This window comes from Egretta garzetta, unplaced genomic scaffold (assembly GCF_000687185.1).
Source record: "Egretta garzetta isolate BGI_Z169 unplaced genomic scaffold, ASM68718v1 scaffold188, whole genome shotgun sequence".
Lineage (NCBI taxonomy): Eukaryota > Metazoa > Chordata > Aves > Pelecaniformes > Ardeidae > Egretta > Egretta garzetta.
In genome coordinates, this window is record NW_009260622.1 from 5,823,031 (window position 1) to 5,837,699 (window position 14,669).

The 14,669-nt window shown below is 55.8% G+C and overlaps 2 protein-coding genes across 2 annotated transcripts in view; one reads left to right on the top strand and one right to left on the bottom strand.

Annotated features, from left to right (window-relative positions):
• The window catches only part of LPIN3 (lipin 3), a 9,731-nt gene extending 8,345 nt beyond the window's left edge, over positions 1 to 1,386 (top strand). Inside the window, 4 exon segments of the mRNA XM_035900870.1 lie at positions 335 to 487; positions 804 to 915; positions 1,008 to 1,111; positions 1,242 to 1,386. Of these exon segments, the coding sequence (XP_035756763.1) occupies positions 335 to 487; positions 804 to 915; positions 1,008 to 1,111; positions 1,242 to 1,386 (514 nt within the window).
• Positions 1,387 to 5,525: 4,139 nt separating this feature from the next.
• EMILIN3 (elastin microfibril interfacer 3) overlaps positions 5,526 to 14,669 on the bottom strand; it is a 21,652-nt gene continuing 12,508 nt past the window's right edge. The window contains exons 2-4 of the mRNA XM_009645423.1: positions 11,235 to 11,357; positions 7,975 to 8,222; positions 5,526 to 7,420 (exon numbers count right to left, since the gene is read on the bottom strand). Coding sequence (XP_009643718.1) covers positions 5,526 to 7,420; positions 7,975 to 8,222; positions 11,235 to 11,357 — 2,266 coding nt within the window. The remainder of the gene's footprint in view (positions 7,421 to 7,974; positions 8,223 to 11,234; positions 11,358 to 14,669) is intronic.

Here is a 14,669-nt window from a genome sequence, read left to right on the forward strand (position 1 = left end):
GCAGGGGCTGCGCCCAGCTTGGTGAAGGTGCCTGGGGGTCCTGTCTGGGTACCGAGCGGTGAAGCGTGCTTTGCAGCTGGGGTGGGCGTACCGCTGCTGGAAAGGGCCTCCAGTTCCCCTCCAGTGCTGCTCCCCAGCAGCAAGGCAGATGGAGATCGGTTTTATCCTGGGTCCCTGGGCGAGTGAATCACGTTGTTTGTGAAGCCACCTCGCTTTCTGAAGGAGTTGAACAGGTTTGGGCTTAGGCCAGGTACTCAGCCTCCTCCTCTCTGGAGGAGTGGGAGGATGCTTTGTGCAGGGCACAGATCAGAGGGGTTCCCTGCACTCTCTCTAGGAACGGCTACAAGTTCCTGTACTGCTCAGCCAGAGCAATCGGCATGGCACACATCACCAAAGGCTACCTCAAATGGGTCAACGAGCAAGGCTGTGTCCTCCCCAAGGGCCCCATCCTGCTTGCCCCCAGCAGCCTCTTCTCTGCCTTCCACAGGTACTGCATCCTCTCCTCCTCCCCAGCCCTGCACCTCCTGGGTCCCCGGGGATGGCACCCCCCCCTTCCCAGCTCAATACTAAGGAATGTCACAGCCTTAAACTGCTTCTGGCCTCCTTGGTGCAGGGTGCCTTTTGTGGGAGGCAGCAGGGGAACTGTCTGCCCTCCCTGGAGCTTCATGGTGAAGCTCCTGAAGCACAAAAACTCTCATGTCCCTCAAAGTGCTACTTTGAGCCCTGGACAGCCTGGCTCCCTGTAGTCCTGAGCAGCTGATGCCACTCTGGCCTCTGCTTGGTGCATGTGTCTTGTGCTGCAGGGAGGTGATTGAGAAGAAGCCAGAGGTGTTCAAGATCGCCTGTTTGATGGACATCCAAAACCTGTTTGCCACGAAGCTGCCCTTCTACGCAGCCTTTGGGAACAGAGCCAACGTGAGTGGGTCTCCTGGGGAGGGAGGGCTCAGGCTGAGGTGGTGGTGGTGCCTTCCTGTAGTGCTCATACCTTGCCGGCCTTCCTTGGGCAGGACGTCTATGCTTACAAGCAAGTGGGCCTGCCGGAGAGCCGCATATTCACAGTCAACCCGAAGGGAGAGCTGATCCAGGAGCTCACGAAGAACCACAAGTCAACGTAAGCCACCTGCTTGTTCCTCAGCATCTTTGGGTTAACCTGGGCTTAACCCAGAGAAGAGCATCTCATGTGGAAGAGAAGCAAACAAACCCCTGATAACCCCAGTGCAACTTCTTTCTTACCCTGGTAGGTACGAGCGCCTGTCGGAGCTGGTGGAACTGATCTTCCCTCCCCTGAGACAGAGCGGGAGCGTTGCTCTGGTGTGTCCAGAGTACAGCCACTTTGTCTACTGGAGACCTCCACTGCCTGCTGTTGACTTGGATGCCTTCTCCTGACCCCATTACCTGTGGAGACCTGGCCCAGGGTTCTCCTGTGCATCCTCTGCCAGGACTGGATGCTCCAGGTGCATCTCCTCCTCCCTGTTTGCTGCTCAGGCATTTTGCACTTCTAATAGGAGTCATGTTCTGCACTAGAAACACCCCTTCTCAGGGGCCCATGGGGGCTAAGAGGGAGCTCTGACTCTACAAAAACTCTGTTTACTAAACGGAATTCCTATAAGCTGGTCTTAATGTTCTTAACACCTTTAAAGCCTGGCTCTTTTTTTTTAAAGGTGGGGGTGAGTCACTGTCTCACTTATTGATGGCATAGCTATTTCTGCCTCCAGTATGGCCAGTGTTCCCAGATGGTCCAGCTACCTGCAGTTTTGTAGCTGATGGAGTGAAGCTGTCCTGTGGCTTAACAACTTGTTAAGGTGGATGGAAGCTGTTGGGGTTTCAGGTGTTCTTCACTAATAGCAATAATTAATAAATAATGCCTTAATCCAGGCTGCCTCTTGTCCACTGTAGCCCTGTGCATGGAAGCGGGAGCCAAGCTCTGTGTCTTTTTACAAACGTGGTTGGTTTATTCTGCTGAAGTGCCTGGCTAAGGGGGTCTTGGTGGAGATGGGGGCAGGACCTGCAGCTTCTCAGGCCTGTGGAGCAGCTGCAGTAACAAAAGGACTTTTAACACTTTATGGGCAATAGGATGAGGGGAAATGGCCTTAAGTTGTGTCAGGGCAGGTTTAGGTTGGACGTTAAGAAAATTTTTTCACTGGAAGGGGCTGCCCAGGGCAGGCATTGAGTCTCCATCCCTGGGGGTGTTTAAAAGCCAGGCAGATGAGGTGCTTAGGGACAGGGTTTAGTGGTGGGATGGCAGGGTTAGGGGAACAGTTGGACTTGGTGATCTTAAAGCTCTTTTCCAACCTTGATGATTCTATGATTCAGGTAATGCTGCAGAAGTGACTTAATACAGGAAACAAACCCTGGCCTTGTGTGTGTGTGCAGGGGGGTGAACCTCCCCTGTGCCAGGGCAGTTCCAATGCCCCTGTATTGGAGCGTTCAAGGAAAGCTCAACCAGCCTCTCCCCATGCTGTGTTGGGGACTTACCTCAAACCTAGCTGCCAACACTGCTGCGTTCAGCCAGCCCTGCTGCCCCTGCTCAGGGAGTTCTTGGCTATAGCTACATAAAATAAAATGGGCAGCAGCACTGCTGGGCTCCTTCCTCCAGTCTGGCATCCAGCTTCTCCTTCCCTGACCACTGTCTGAGAGCATAAATCATCTCTTCCTCAGCTGCCTGACCCCTCTTCTCTAAATAGCCTCTGTGCTCTAACTCCAGCTCCCTACCTTAGCCCAGTCCTGGTCTTGTGTGGCTTTAAGAAAAGCAGCCTAAGTAATTTTGATTCTGGAAACCTCAGCAAGAAATACTTTATTTTTTTTTTCCTTTCCAGTACAAACACTTTTTCAGCTTTTTAAAATCTGAACAAATGTACGAGGTTTTTAAAAACAATAAAACACAGCCTTTTCACAAGATCAGTTATCAGCTGCCTCGGAAAGCTGCCCCTGCAAGGACAACTGCACGGGCACCCTCTCCTTCCCTCTCTGCAAGCAAAAAAAAAAAAAAAAAAATTAAAAATGCCCTATTTTATATAATGTTCCTTTCACTCTTTAAAGATGAATAGCTGAGAACTGACATACAAACTGTCTGTAGCTTCAAGTGACTAGTCAGGAATAGTCCAAACATAGCACCGTTTTCTGGAAGGTCAGACTTCTTCCTTGTCCTAGTTTTGTTAGGGCCAGTCCCAGGTCCTCCCGTGCTGGGGGAAGCTGTTGCTGTTCAGCTGCTCCCTAACCCCAGCCCTGGTCTGGGAAGGGGTGAGCCTGGCCCTTGGCTTAATTTTCTCTTTGGTTGCTGCAGCCCTTTTTCTCCCTGTTGTGAGAGGATGGGGCAGGATGCTCCTGTGGGGCAAGGGCTCCCTTGACCCATCACGAAGTGCTGAGAGATGGCTTGAGCCTCCTTCTGTGGGCTGGGGGAAAAAAAAAGAAAATGGGTTTTGTTGTCTAAGAGCAGGTTTTGCAGGATGTCCTAAGGCAGCTGGGGGTTGCTCCTCAGCTGGAGAAGCATCTCAGCAGCTGCAGCGTAGCTCCAAATCAGCAATGCCCAGTGTGGATTCAGGTGCTGTGAGCACCTGGCAGCCTGTGAGCCAGTGGGGTTAAGTGAGTTGGTGGGAGGCCAGGTCCCCTCTCCCTGCTCCTTTGGCAGGGGATGGAGCTTTTACTGCATCAGGGTAACATGATGCAGCCAACTCGACTCGGTGATCCCTGTGGTCTTCCCCAGTCTGGAGGCATCTGTTTCAGGGAGCTCATCCAGTTTTTGTGGAAGAGAAAAGGTGCCCAGATGCATCTCTGCTGGGAATTGCTGCTGCTTGGTGCTGGTCAGAGCACAGAGCTGCTCCTTTGGGGAGCAGGCAGGAAATTGCCGTGCAGGAGAGCAGGGATGACCTGCTGAGGTTGATGGGCACCGGGTGGAAGCTGAAGGCCAGCCACTGTGGAAGGGTCCACAAGCTGCAACGCTGAGCTGATAGAAAAACACGTTCCTCTGCTATAAAGTGCCAGAACTGGTCAGATGGAGGCTCTTTAATTTCCCCTTCATCCTTTCTGGTAATGAAGTCCCTGTTGGCTGAGCAGCGGAGGGCACCAGTGCTGGGCTCCCTGGGAGAGGTGGGGTTTGTGTGCAGCTGCCACGTGGTCCAGGCACCCGCTCCATAGGGCAAGGCTGGAGTTGCTCAGGAACACATACAACCTTTTCCAGCCTGTCTGCTTGTGGGAAACCAGAGTGACCTTGGGTAAATCACTTCAGTTTCTTCATTCCCAGGCTGAGCTGTCTTGAGAGGTCTTCTCAAAAGCACCCTGCCTCCCTCCTCCCTGGGCTCCGTGTCCGTGCGGGTTGCTGGGGCTGTTGGCATCCCAGTGGGCTTGGAGGAACACGAGGAGGACGCAGGCTCCTGCTCCCATGCTGCTGGACAGGGAAAGCCTCACATTTGCACCCTGGAGCAGCTGCAGCTCCTGCCCCGGGATGAGATGAGGGAAACCATGTTCACAGTTTAAGTAATAAAATAGGAGAGAACTAGAGCTGGAGGACAGGGCTGCTCCATGCCTGTCGTGGTCTCTGCAGAGACTGACAGACACACGTCTCTTTGGGGAAGACACGAGTTTTCCATAACCCTTTGTGTCAGTCCCAGGTGTAACCAGAGAGTGCAGCAAAGGGGGTTGCAAAGCACGGCAGCCCCGAGGGACCCAAATGCTGCTGTGGTGTTTTTTTCGCTACTCAGTGTGGTTCTTCGAAATACGGCAAGGGACGTGAGGGCAGCAGGAGGAAACTTTGCAATCGGGTGAGCACCATGACAGTGGATTGTTCAAAACCCCATATACACATACCATATATATATATATGCGTATGTGTGTTTTCCTAATGCATATCCTCATATGCTCCTAAGGCGTGTGCGTCTGCATGAAGGAATGAGCAGTGTAAATGGATTTACCATACACGAGGAGGGCTGCCGTCTTGGAGAGGGGAAGGCAGCTCCCAGGGGGATGTGTGAATACGTGTGTTCTTTGAAATCCACAATTCCTGTGGTGAGTTTTGTTCCCTGTAAGGAGCCCTGGCTCTGCTCAGTCCCTGGATTAAGACGCAGGTGGTCTTTAGGTCAGAGAAACTCCATTCCTCAACTGACAACTACAGGGTTTTATTCTTCAAGAAGCGATAAATCCACAAAAATAAAATTAAAAAAAAACAACCAAAAAACAAAACAAAAAAAAACGTTCCCGCCTCCAGCTTCCTCCTGAATTGTCCTTCTGGGGTCATTAGCCCAGGAGCCAAAACAACGCCCCCAGCCAGGAGGCAGTGACCCTGCTGCACCAGGGTCGGGACAGCTGCCGAGCGTCGGGAGGCGAGTGCCACAATGGCAGAGTTATGGAAAAGTGGGAGGTGACAAGATTTTAAAAAAAAAAAAAAAAAAGGGGGGTTTGTAGCAGCTTTTAATTTATCTTTTCATTAAAAAAAATTATCCCAAGAACTGTTGTCACATTGGAGCGAGTCTGTGTGATATAAGTTAATCCCATCCTTCATGAGGAGAAGGAAGAAGTGCGTGGTGGCGTGGCTAATGCTGCTTCCCCTCTGCCTGCTCTTCCAAGTAGCTGATCTGCTCTGCCAGCTCGGAGACCTTGGCTTGGCAGTCAAGCAGGTTGTCCTTCAGCCCCGTTATTTCCTGAGAGTGGGATGTCAGGGTCCCGTTCATGTGGTCCATGTAGTCCCACAGACTGCCCGTGTGTTTCTCCAGTTCGTCCCTGATGCCGTCCAGGCTCCCTGTGACGGCACCCAGCCTGCCGCAGATGCTCTCCACCCGGGCTACCCGGTCATCAAAGTGAGCAATCTCCTGCTGCAGGTCACGGGCCACGCTCTTGCAGGAGCTCAGGTCGCTGACGATCCTGGCTTTGAGTCGCTCCAAGTCTCCCTTGAGGTTCAGGACACGCCGGTTGCTGAAGAAGAGCTGGGAGCCTTGGTCGTTGATTTTTTCCTGGATGGAGTGGACCTCATCCTCAATCTTCCGCTCATGCTCATCCAGCGAGGAGTTGACGTGTGTCATGGTGTCCGAATACTGGGAGACGGAGTCCTTGAGCCCTGTCAGAGACTTGCTCACGGTGTTCAGGTTGATCTTTAGCAAGGTGATCTCTCCTTGCAAAGCCCCCGATGCTTCCTCCTCAATTCGCCGCTGGATCTCCAGGATGGTGGCGTTCAGCTTGCGCAGGAGGTCATAATTGCTGTCCATCCGGAGGAGCAGGTCCTGGTTCTTGTTCTGGCAGTCTTCGATCTCTGTCCGGAAGGTCTCCACATCTTTGGAGGCGGAGGTGCAGCCCAGGGAACAAGTGCTCTCCAGCGTGATGAGGCGATTCTGCAACACCTCCAGTGTCTCGTCCATCCGTTTTCTCATGCTGGCGAGCTCCCCCTCCAGCATGGGCACCACTGCTCCGTCCATGCCCATGGGAGAACTGACATTGTTCAGCTCCCCCACGATGGTCATGAACCTGTCCTCCAGGGTCTGCATTTTATCTTCAAAGGCAGTCCTCATGCCATCCACCTCTGCTACCACCGTGCCTCTCATGCTGTCCTCTATACCGGAGCAGCAGCTCCCCGTTTCTCTCTCTGTAGCATTGAGTCTGGCTTCCAGGTCCTCAAAGCGCCCTTCAAAAAGGTTCCCTAGGGTGACAGTGGAGATTTCTCCATCCAGCCGTGAGTGCAAGTTCTTCTGGGATTCAGAGATGCTGTGAAGGCCTTTCTCGAGGATGTTCATGCGATCGGTGAGGTAGTCCAGGTTGCTGCAGCAGCTTTCCACCACTGTCAGCCCTTGGATTTGGGTCTCCAGCTGGGAGATCTCTTTCTTGATCTCTAGCTCCTTGCCGTCCAGTGTCTGCTGCAGCCGCAGGTTGGCAGCTTTCTCCTCCTCCCACTGCTGCCTCACCTCTTGGATCCGGAAATCGCACGTGGTCTGGATCTTCCCCAGCTTCTTCTCGAAGCCGTCAAGCAGCTCTCCGCGCAGGCTGCTCAGCCGCGTGTCCACGTACTCCTCCAGCAGGTCGATGGAGGTGAGGGGCGAGGGCCGGGCTGACTCCAGCAGATGCTTGATCTGCCCATCGTGGTCCAGGACCATGCCACGAACCTCATGCAGCAAATCTGCCTTGGTTTTCAGCACGTCGCTCACCTCCGTCACTTTGGTCAGGATCTCCCCCACGGGAGGGTACGTGGCGATGTCAGCTTTGTCTGCCACATCCACCAGGCCATCGGGAATGATGCCAAAGCCCACCGTTGAGTCAGGCGTGCCTGGGCTGTTCATCAGGGAGCCGATCATCTTGGTGGTGTCCTCCTGGATGGCCAGCCGCAGCCGGTCCCCCAGGCTGCTCACCATGGTGTGCAGGCTGTCGTAGGACTGGGAAAGGCGCCTCACCTCCTCCTCCAGCCGATCCAGGCGATCCCCGAAAAGGCCGGGCAGCTTTCTGCCTGCAGAGGGCAAGAAATAGAGAGGGCATGGTCAGGGCTGCTGCTCCTTTCACTTCCCTCCTTGGCTATCATCTCCTAGGTTTGAGTCCTTTTCCATACTAACTAACAGTAGCTCCTGCCTCCCTCTTACTGCCATTTCAGCAAAATATCAGCCCACCCTTCCTCCTTTCCTCTACATCTCTTCTTAAGCTGATCAGGAAACCCTCTTTCTTCTTGGGACCAAGCCCTCTGCTCCCAAGTTCAACAGCAGGTGATGAGAACAGCCTGGGGGAGCTTTGTCTTGAGACACACTCTATCAACCCCCAGATGAATGGAAAAATGCTTTAAAGCAATGAGGAAAGGGAATTTTGAAGCAGCACATTTTGAAAGAAACTAGATTTAAAAAGCAAGTGATCCTCAAAGCAACTAAATGTCAGGTCTCTGATTAGAAAGCACGTCACCCACTGAAGGTTTGCCAGATTCATGCCCTGTGTTGGAACAGAAAGAACCGGGAGGTCTGAGAGCACACAAGTGGTGTGCTAAGCTAGGGAAGCGAAGCAGGAGCAAGGTCTCACCGTACTGATTCTTCTTTGGTCCTGGAAACAGGTCAGGGTGGCTTTTTGGATAGGGAGGGAGTCTGGGAATTGGAAACATCTTTTGCCCGGGAGGCATTTTAGGGCTGGGATGCTGGGGCAGAAGGCCGGGTTGGTCAGTCGGGCTGTCATGGCAGCCTTCTCCTAGGAAGCCTGGGCAACACCTCCAGGCCAGCTCGGTCACGGTCTTGTATCCAATCTTGTATTTGGGTCTGAAGAAGGTGCGGTACCTTTCCAGGGGAGGGGAGGAAGAGAAAAGACAGTTTAGGGAAGCAACGTCAACATCAAGCAATGGAGAAGAGCAGGGTCATGGGTCCTGTTGGGTGTGGGAAATCTGGCACACGGGAAAGCCCAGCTGAGCCCCATGTGCTGCACCTGCAGACCAGGACCCACCTCCTCCAAGAGCCCTTGCTGCACCGTAGCTCAGCGTACCGTTACAGTGCCCATCCAGGGAGACAGCTCATTAACCAGCGCTTGAAAACCATGTGCCCACCCTCTCCAGGACTGGACCACGAGGTGCAGGTGGGAGAGCACATGGTGAGAGAAGAGTTCTCCCCAACAAGGTGGTAACACACCCAGACAAGCCTGAGAAACAGCCCAGGGGTGAGGAGGGACGACCTGAGCAGAGCCATGTATCTGTGGTTTCTGGAGAGGGTTTTTTGTTGGATTTTTTTTTCTTTTAACCTGGGACTCCCATTGTTAGTTTAGAAAAGCAGCTCTAAGTGTATCGCTTTGGTCTCTGGTCTGCTAGATGACTGCTGCGACAGATGCCACACAGTTTGGCAACTTTTGGTCCAGGAGAGCACAAGATGAAATGATGGAAGTGATTCCAAAACCCCTGCAAGCTTGGATCACTTCCAAGAGGGGTCTTGGCTGCTTGTGAGTGTGTTTTGCACTTTGAATTGACCTCGAGAATTCCCTAGTGGGGTAAAAAATCCTCTTCTCAACTGTAATCCTGTCCTGAAGCTTCCAGGAGGGTTGAAATACCTTTGGAATGGTATTTTGTCTGTGTGTGGAGGGCATTGGTTTGATGGGAAGCCTAAGTGGCTTGGGCTGGCCTTGCAATCGAGAGCTTTGGCAGCGGGACAGCAGAGCCCTGGCAAGGTTTACCAGGGTGATGCCATGTGGTGGGCACAGAGGGATGGCTCCTTACACCTCCTGCTCCCAGCCGGGATGCCCTTTCATCACCAATTTGGGCACTACAACATTGATTCCCCCCCCATACACAGCAAACAAGGGTGTGAGCCCACCTCCTTGCCCGGTGGGACACTGACACCCTCCCTCTCTGCTCCTGCTCTATGTGGGGTCCCCACCAGCCCAGTGGGGAGGACTCGGCTGCTCCCTGCTCTTCCATGGCCCTTTCCCATCAGGTGGCAGGGATGGGACAGGACCCCGCCAGCACCCGTGCTCCCCCCACCAGCTGAGCTGGGCTGCCCAGGGCTGAAGACAGCACATTTCTCACCACCTCTTAAATGCCAATGCTTTGAAACTGCCTTTTGGAAATATCCAATCTGAATTTACCAGGGCCTGAAAAGCCTCAAGTTTGCTGTTTTGCACAACATGCACAATCAGGCCCTTGTGCTTCTCCAGCACGGTCAGCAGAAGCTCTCGGAGGAGGTGGCACAACCGTCCGTGCTGGACGGAGGGGCTGTGTCCAGTGCTCGCACTTATCCAGTCACTCCGGGCAGCACAGGGGGCTGAGCCCCTGTCACCTGTGTCCCTGCCCAGGTCCTCAGCACCCCTGTCCCAAGCTGCAGCCCCCAGGCGATGACTCCCAGTGCCCTACAGCCACCTCCATATGTACCACAGGGCAGGAGAAAAAAGCAAACCCACATCCTCTCTTCTTTGAATCACTTCAAAATTTCTCAGCAGCAACAATTTCCCAAAGGCATGGGGCAGTTTCAAAGCAAGCTGTTCTTTTTGTTATTCCTCTTCACAGACAGTGCTGAGTTTCCATGTTTTTTCCTTCTGTCTTAGTGTGTAGAAACCTGCCTGGATGTATCACAGCAGGAGGCTGCTGCACCCAGCCACTGTCAGGGGGTGAAGTGAGGATGAGGATGGCATCCAGAATGCAGGGTACCTCCTCTGTGTCATGCCAGCCTCTGCAGAGGAGCCCAGAGCCCTTCAGCACCTTCGAACCCTTCTCCCCCTGCTCCAAACAGCAGCAAGGGGAAGTATATTTGCAGCTGCACAAACATTAGCCGATGGCCCCAGCACATGGAAAAAACATGTTTCCCTCTCATGTGTGGATGCAGCATCTGAGGCTGTGCAGAAAGTTCAGCTGCGGGGCCAGCTGCTTTCAGGAGACACCCTGGCTTCACCCCGGTTTTGTTTGGCTGGAGGGGCCAGGCAGCAGATGTGGCGGAGGTGGGAGAGGCTTTGGGAATCTCCTCCATGGGTACCAGTGGCTGCAGGATGTCCCAAAGTCCCCAAATGCTGCTAAAGCACTTGCGATGGGAAGAAGAAAAGAGCAAGGCAGCAAGCAGGTCTGACGGACCATCTCTGCCAGGAGAAGCTGCGAGGTGAGCCCGTGGCACTGCCGGTACGTGGCAAGTCCCAGCTGTGTGCCGGTGCCGCAGGAAGGGTGCCAGGCTCTGACAAAAGCACCTCTCAGCCTGGTTTTCCTCGGTGCTCAGCTCTGCTGCTCTTGGCAGACCCAGGAAGGATGCGGGAGAGCAGCATCTCTGCGTGGGGCAGCATCCCCGGCCGGGGGCTGTGGAGGGTGGCAAAGCACAAGGCCCCAGTGTCCGCCCTGCCCCAGCTGCAGCTCCGGCTGTGGCACGGCGAGGTGTTCCCCTCCAGCACTGATGAGGTGGCGGAGAGTTTTGCAAGTATTTTCCTGGGGTAGGGAGCCCTGAGCCATCCCCAGCCATGGGCTCCGTTTCCTCCTCCTCTCAGTCAGGCTCTCACCTAGCTGCCATCTTTCCGCCAAATTGCAGGTCTGTGATAAAACGCACACATGCACATGCACCCCCCCTGCTTCCCATGATTTCCTGATTTATTTCTGATGAGGGATAAAGCTCCTTCTCCCTCCTGACAGATCGCATCTTGCCTTCTCCCAGCACCACTGCCCTGCCACTGACTGCCTTGTCCAGGTAAAGCCCCTCAGCCCCCTTTCATTGCCCTCTGGAAAGCAGGGGTTCATGGTCGGAAGGATGGCTCGGGGGCTTGGGAGCCAAGGAGAGCTGCGGCCCGAGGCTGGGAGGGGAAGGGAGCCGTGCCCTGGTGTCCCCCGTACTCACAGCACTTTCCCCGGGCACTTGGGTCCCCAGCTGCACTTGTGGTACTCGGCCTTGACGTAGCTCTCGGCCCCATCCTGCAGCGTGCACGTCACGTTGCGCTGCACCACGTAGGCACAGTAGCTCCTAGGGGGAAGCACAGCGAGACACCGTCACCCCCTGCCCCGGCAGGTAGCAGCACCCCATCCCCAGGCAGGGCTGCTGGCCCTGCCTAACGCTGCCAGCGAGGCCTCAGGGGGGCAGGAGCTGGAGGGACCCCCCAGCTTGTGCAGCTGCTGGGGAGGGGGCATTGCCCACCCCACGCACTGGAGACAGGGACAGCAGTGGGGCCTGGGGGAGCGCAGAGAGCAGGGACGGAGCAAAGCCCCCGGTGCCCAGCCTGTTGCTGGGTGCACAGGCAAGGGGCAGGCAGGCACTCCTGGGCTGTCCGAATTGGCTCCTGGTGGCCCCAGGCACCCCAGCTTCCACCTGCCTTTGCCCAACCGGCTCCCAGAGCCAGCCCTGCCCAGCCCCGCTAGCTGCCCTCTGGGTGCCAGGGTGCCACCCCCCAGCAATGAGGATTTCCCGGGGGGGTCCAGGCATCTCTCCTCTGGGTTAAGGGATGCAGCTAAGCCCCGGCACCCTCAATGCAGCTCTGCCCGCCCCAGCTGCGCTGGGCTCCCTGCTGAGCCTTGGGCAGCGCCTGGCCCACAGCGTCCCTCTGAGCTGGTGGCTGCCCCATCCTCCCCCCGCTGCGGTCACTTTGCAGTTCAGCCCTGCCTGAGACATCAGTCTTGGTGCTGGAAACCATCCGAGCACCCTTGCCTTCTGATTTTTCACTGGCTGTTTCACTGTCTGCTAGAAACCCAGAGCCCCCCAGGCAGGTCTGCAGTGCCGCTGTGCCGTAGGAGGCCGGGTACTGAGCACGGTTGCTGCTGTCACAGCCCAGTTGTCACCAGTGCTGGGGGTCACCTGCAGTCTCAGCCCCAGAGCTGGGCTGTGCTCGGCACAGCATGGCCTGGGTGGCGATACAGGCTAGGGGGACAAGCAGAACCCCAGCAGCAGCAGCAGTTATGGGAACAGCATCCCAGAAATAGCTCCAGCAGCGTCTGGCAGGGGTGGTCTGTCCTCCTGCAGCTCTTGGAGGGCCAACCCAAAAGCCTTCAGACCTTCCTGTGGGTGCTGTCACACTTGGACCAAGCTTGATGCTACAGTCAGCAGAGGGACAGGAGATGGAGGCTGGCCACTCTGCGGGGCTGCAGCATTCCAGCTCCCTCCACCATGGAGGCAGGGACATGACCCAGGTCCCAAGCTGGACCAAGGCTGGAAACCTCTTCAGATCCCTTTGGATGGGCAGTGCAAGTAGCAGAGCCTCTTCCCTCCTGCCATCATGCCTGCAGCTGGGTGCCACAGGGTACCAGCCAGCTCCAGGCACAGGACATCTCCTGAGCTGATCAGCAAACCCAGGCACTGAGGTTGATGTGGCCGGGAGGAAGGCTGTGTGGGAAGGATTCAGGAGCGCTGGTGGGACAGATGGAGGCCAAGGCTGTTCCAGCTGAAGGCAGGGCTGCTGGCAGGAGCAGATGGACTTGGTCCACGGGGGTAGAGACAGCAGGGATGTGCGGCGAGGCAGGGATCAAGGGCACGGGGATGTGGCAGATGGCAGAGCGGGAGGAGAGGAGGGCACAGGCACACAGTGCAGAGCTGAGGCAGAGACGGAGGGTCAGCGGGATGGAGCAGATGGGCCAGCGTGAGCTGCAGGTGCAGGGAGGTGCTCAGCGAGGCGGGGGGACCCGGCTCTCCCCGTGCGAGCTGGGGCTGCTGCAGCATGGCTGCCTGGCAACAGGCTGGGAAGCAGCTGAGTGCCCTGGCATCGCTGCTGCCTGGCCTGTGTAGAGCAGCCTCGGGGCTGACCAGAGAAACAAGCTGCAGGGCCTCAGCCCGGCTCTCCTGGGCTTGGCACGATGATGGTCCGGACAGCGTTGGGACACCTCTGTCAGGTAGAGGCAAGGGAAGGGAATGGGCAGTCACAGTGGAGCAGAAGGGTTTGGGGAGAAGGACCAAGGCATCTCCTGTTCGGGGGCATGAGTGTGTGCAGGCACGGGGGGTGGGTGTGCACAGCCCTCCCCAGCCCCCCCTCTGGGGATGGGGCAGTGGGGCTCTGGCTCGCCCTGAGCGGGGAAAGAGGTAAAGGAGGGATGAGCACCGATGGCAAACCCACAAAGACAAAGTATGTCCCCTACCCATGCCAAGGCCTGCCATAAGCTCCCCAGTGCCCCATCCAGAAGCCCCAAGCAGGCTCCTCTGCCTCCAATGGCCCACGTGGGGCAGGAGCTCCCTTGCTGAAGCAGCACGGTGCAAGCAGGCCCATCCTCCCTCTGACACCCCAGCTCTCCCTGCTCCCTCCCAGCAGGGACCCCCCACCCCCAGCACATCCCCCCCCCTCCCTCCAAGAGCAGCACCAGTCCCTCTACCCTGTCCCCTCACTCACCTGTGCTCCCCTGGGATGGGCACCGCAACTCCCGGCAGCCACCGGCATTTCCAGCCTGCCCAGACACAGGCAGGTCTGTCCTGGCGAGAGGCTGCCGGGCTCAGAGCGCGTGCAGGGATCCGTGCTGCTCCCCTCTCCTCCAAAAGTGAGTCATTTATCCGTGCACAGGGCCACACGAGAGCGAAGGCCAGCCACTTTTCTTAGCTGGAGGGAAGGGAGGTCATGTGTGCATGTGGAAATTTAGAATCACTGTCTATCCCTAAATCCAGGATCTGCTTACAAACATGCTGCTAACCCCCTCTGTAAGTAAGCTAGTAGCCAACACGGGCAGATCTACTAGCCACTACTAATAGACACTGCCTGCCTGTGACTACTTGGGTTAGGGTGGTTCTGGCTTGCTCTCCCTTTCAGAAGCCCCTTTCCTTCTCACCCACCTGTGGCTAGCAGTTTTATAGCTCCAGCCTGATGTTTTAAGAGTGAGCAGCTGGAAAATGTTACGGGTTTTGGAAAGCTCTCACTGGCACTGCCAGTATTGTTCGTCTCAAACGTTACTTTATTCATTTCAGCTCGTTCATAGCACCACATCCTCCCCTTTTCAAAGAAGCCCGGCAGAAACAGTTCTGGCAAACAAGCAGGGAGGGAAGTGACACCCCCCCCTCCCCAATATAACAGCTTTTTTGCAATTGAATGGAAAAAGTCTATAGTATGTGTAAAGCCCACATTCCTCATCTGCCTGAGCTTTCCAGGTTACTTGAAAACATATTTAAACTCTAGTCAGTCTGTGCTTTACAAGCGACAGGGCAAATTCTCTCCAAACCAATCTGTGGTTTCACGCGTAGGGCTGTGCGCTGCCACCCTCCCCCCGGCGCATCGCAGCCCCACACCCGTGTCACGCAGAACAGGTACCTGCACCTACCCCTTAAGCACATCTCTGTCCCCGTCCCCCCCGCCCCCAGCCCTGTCCCACA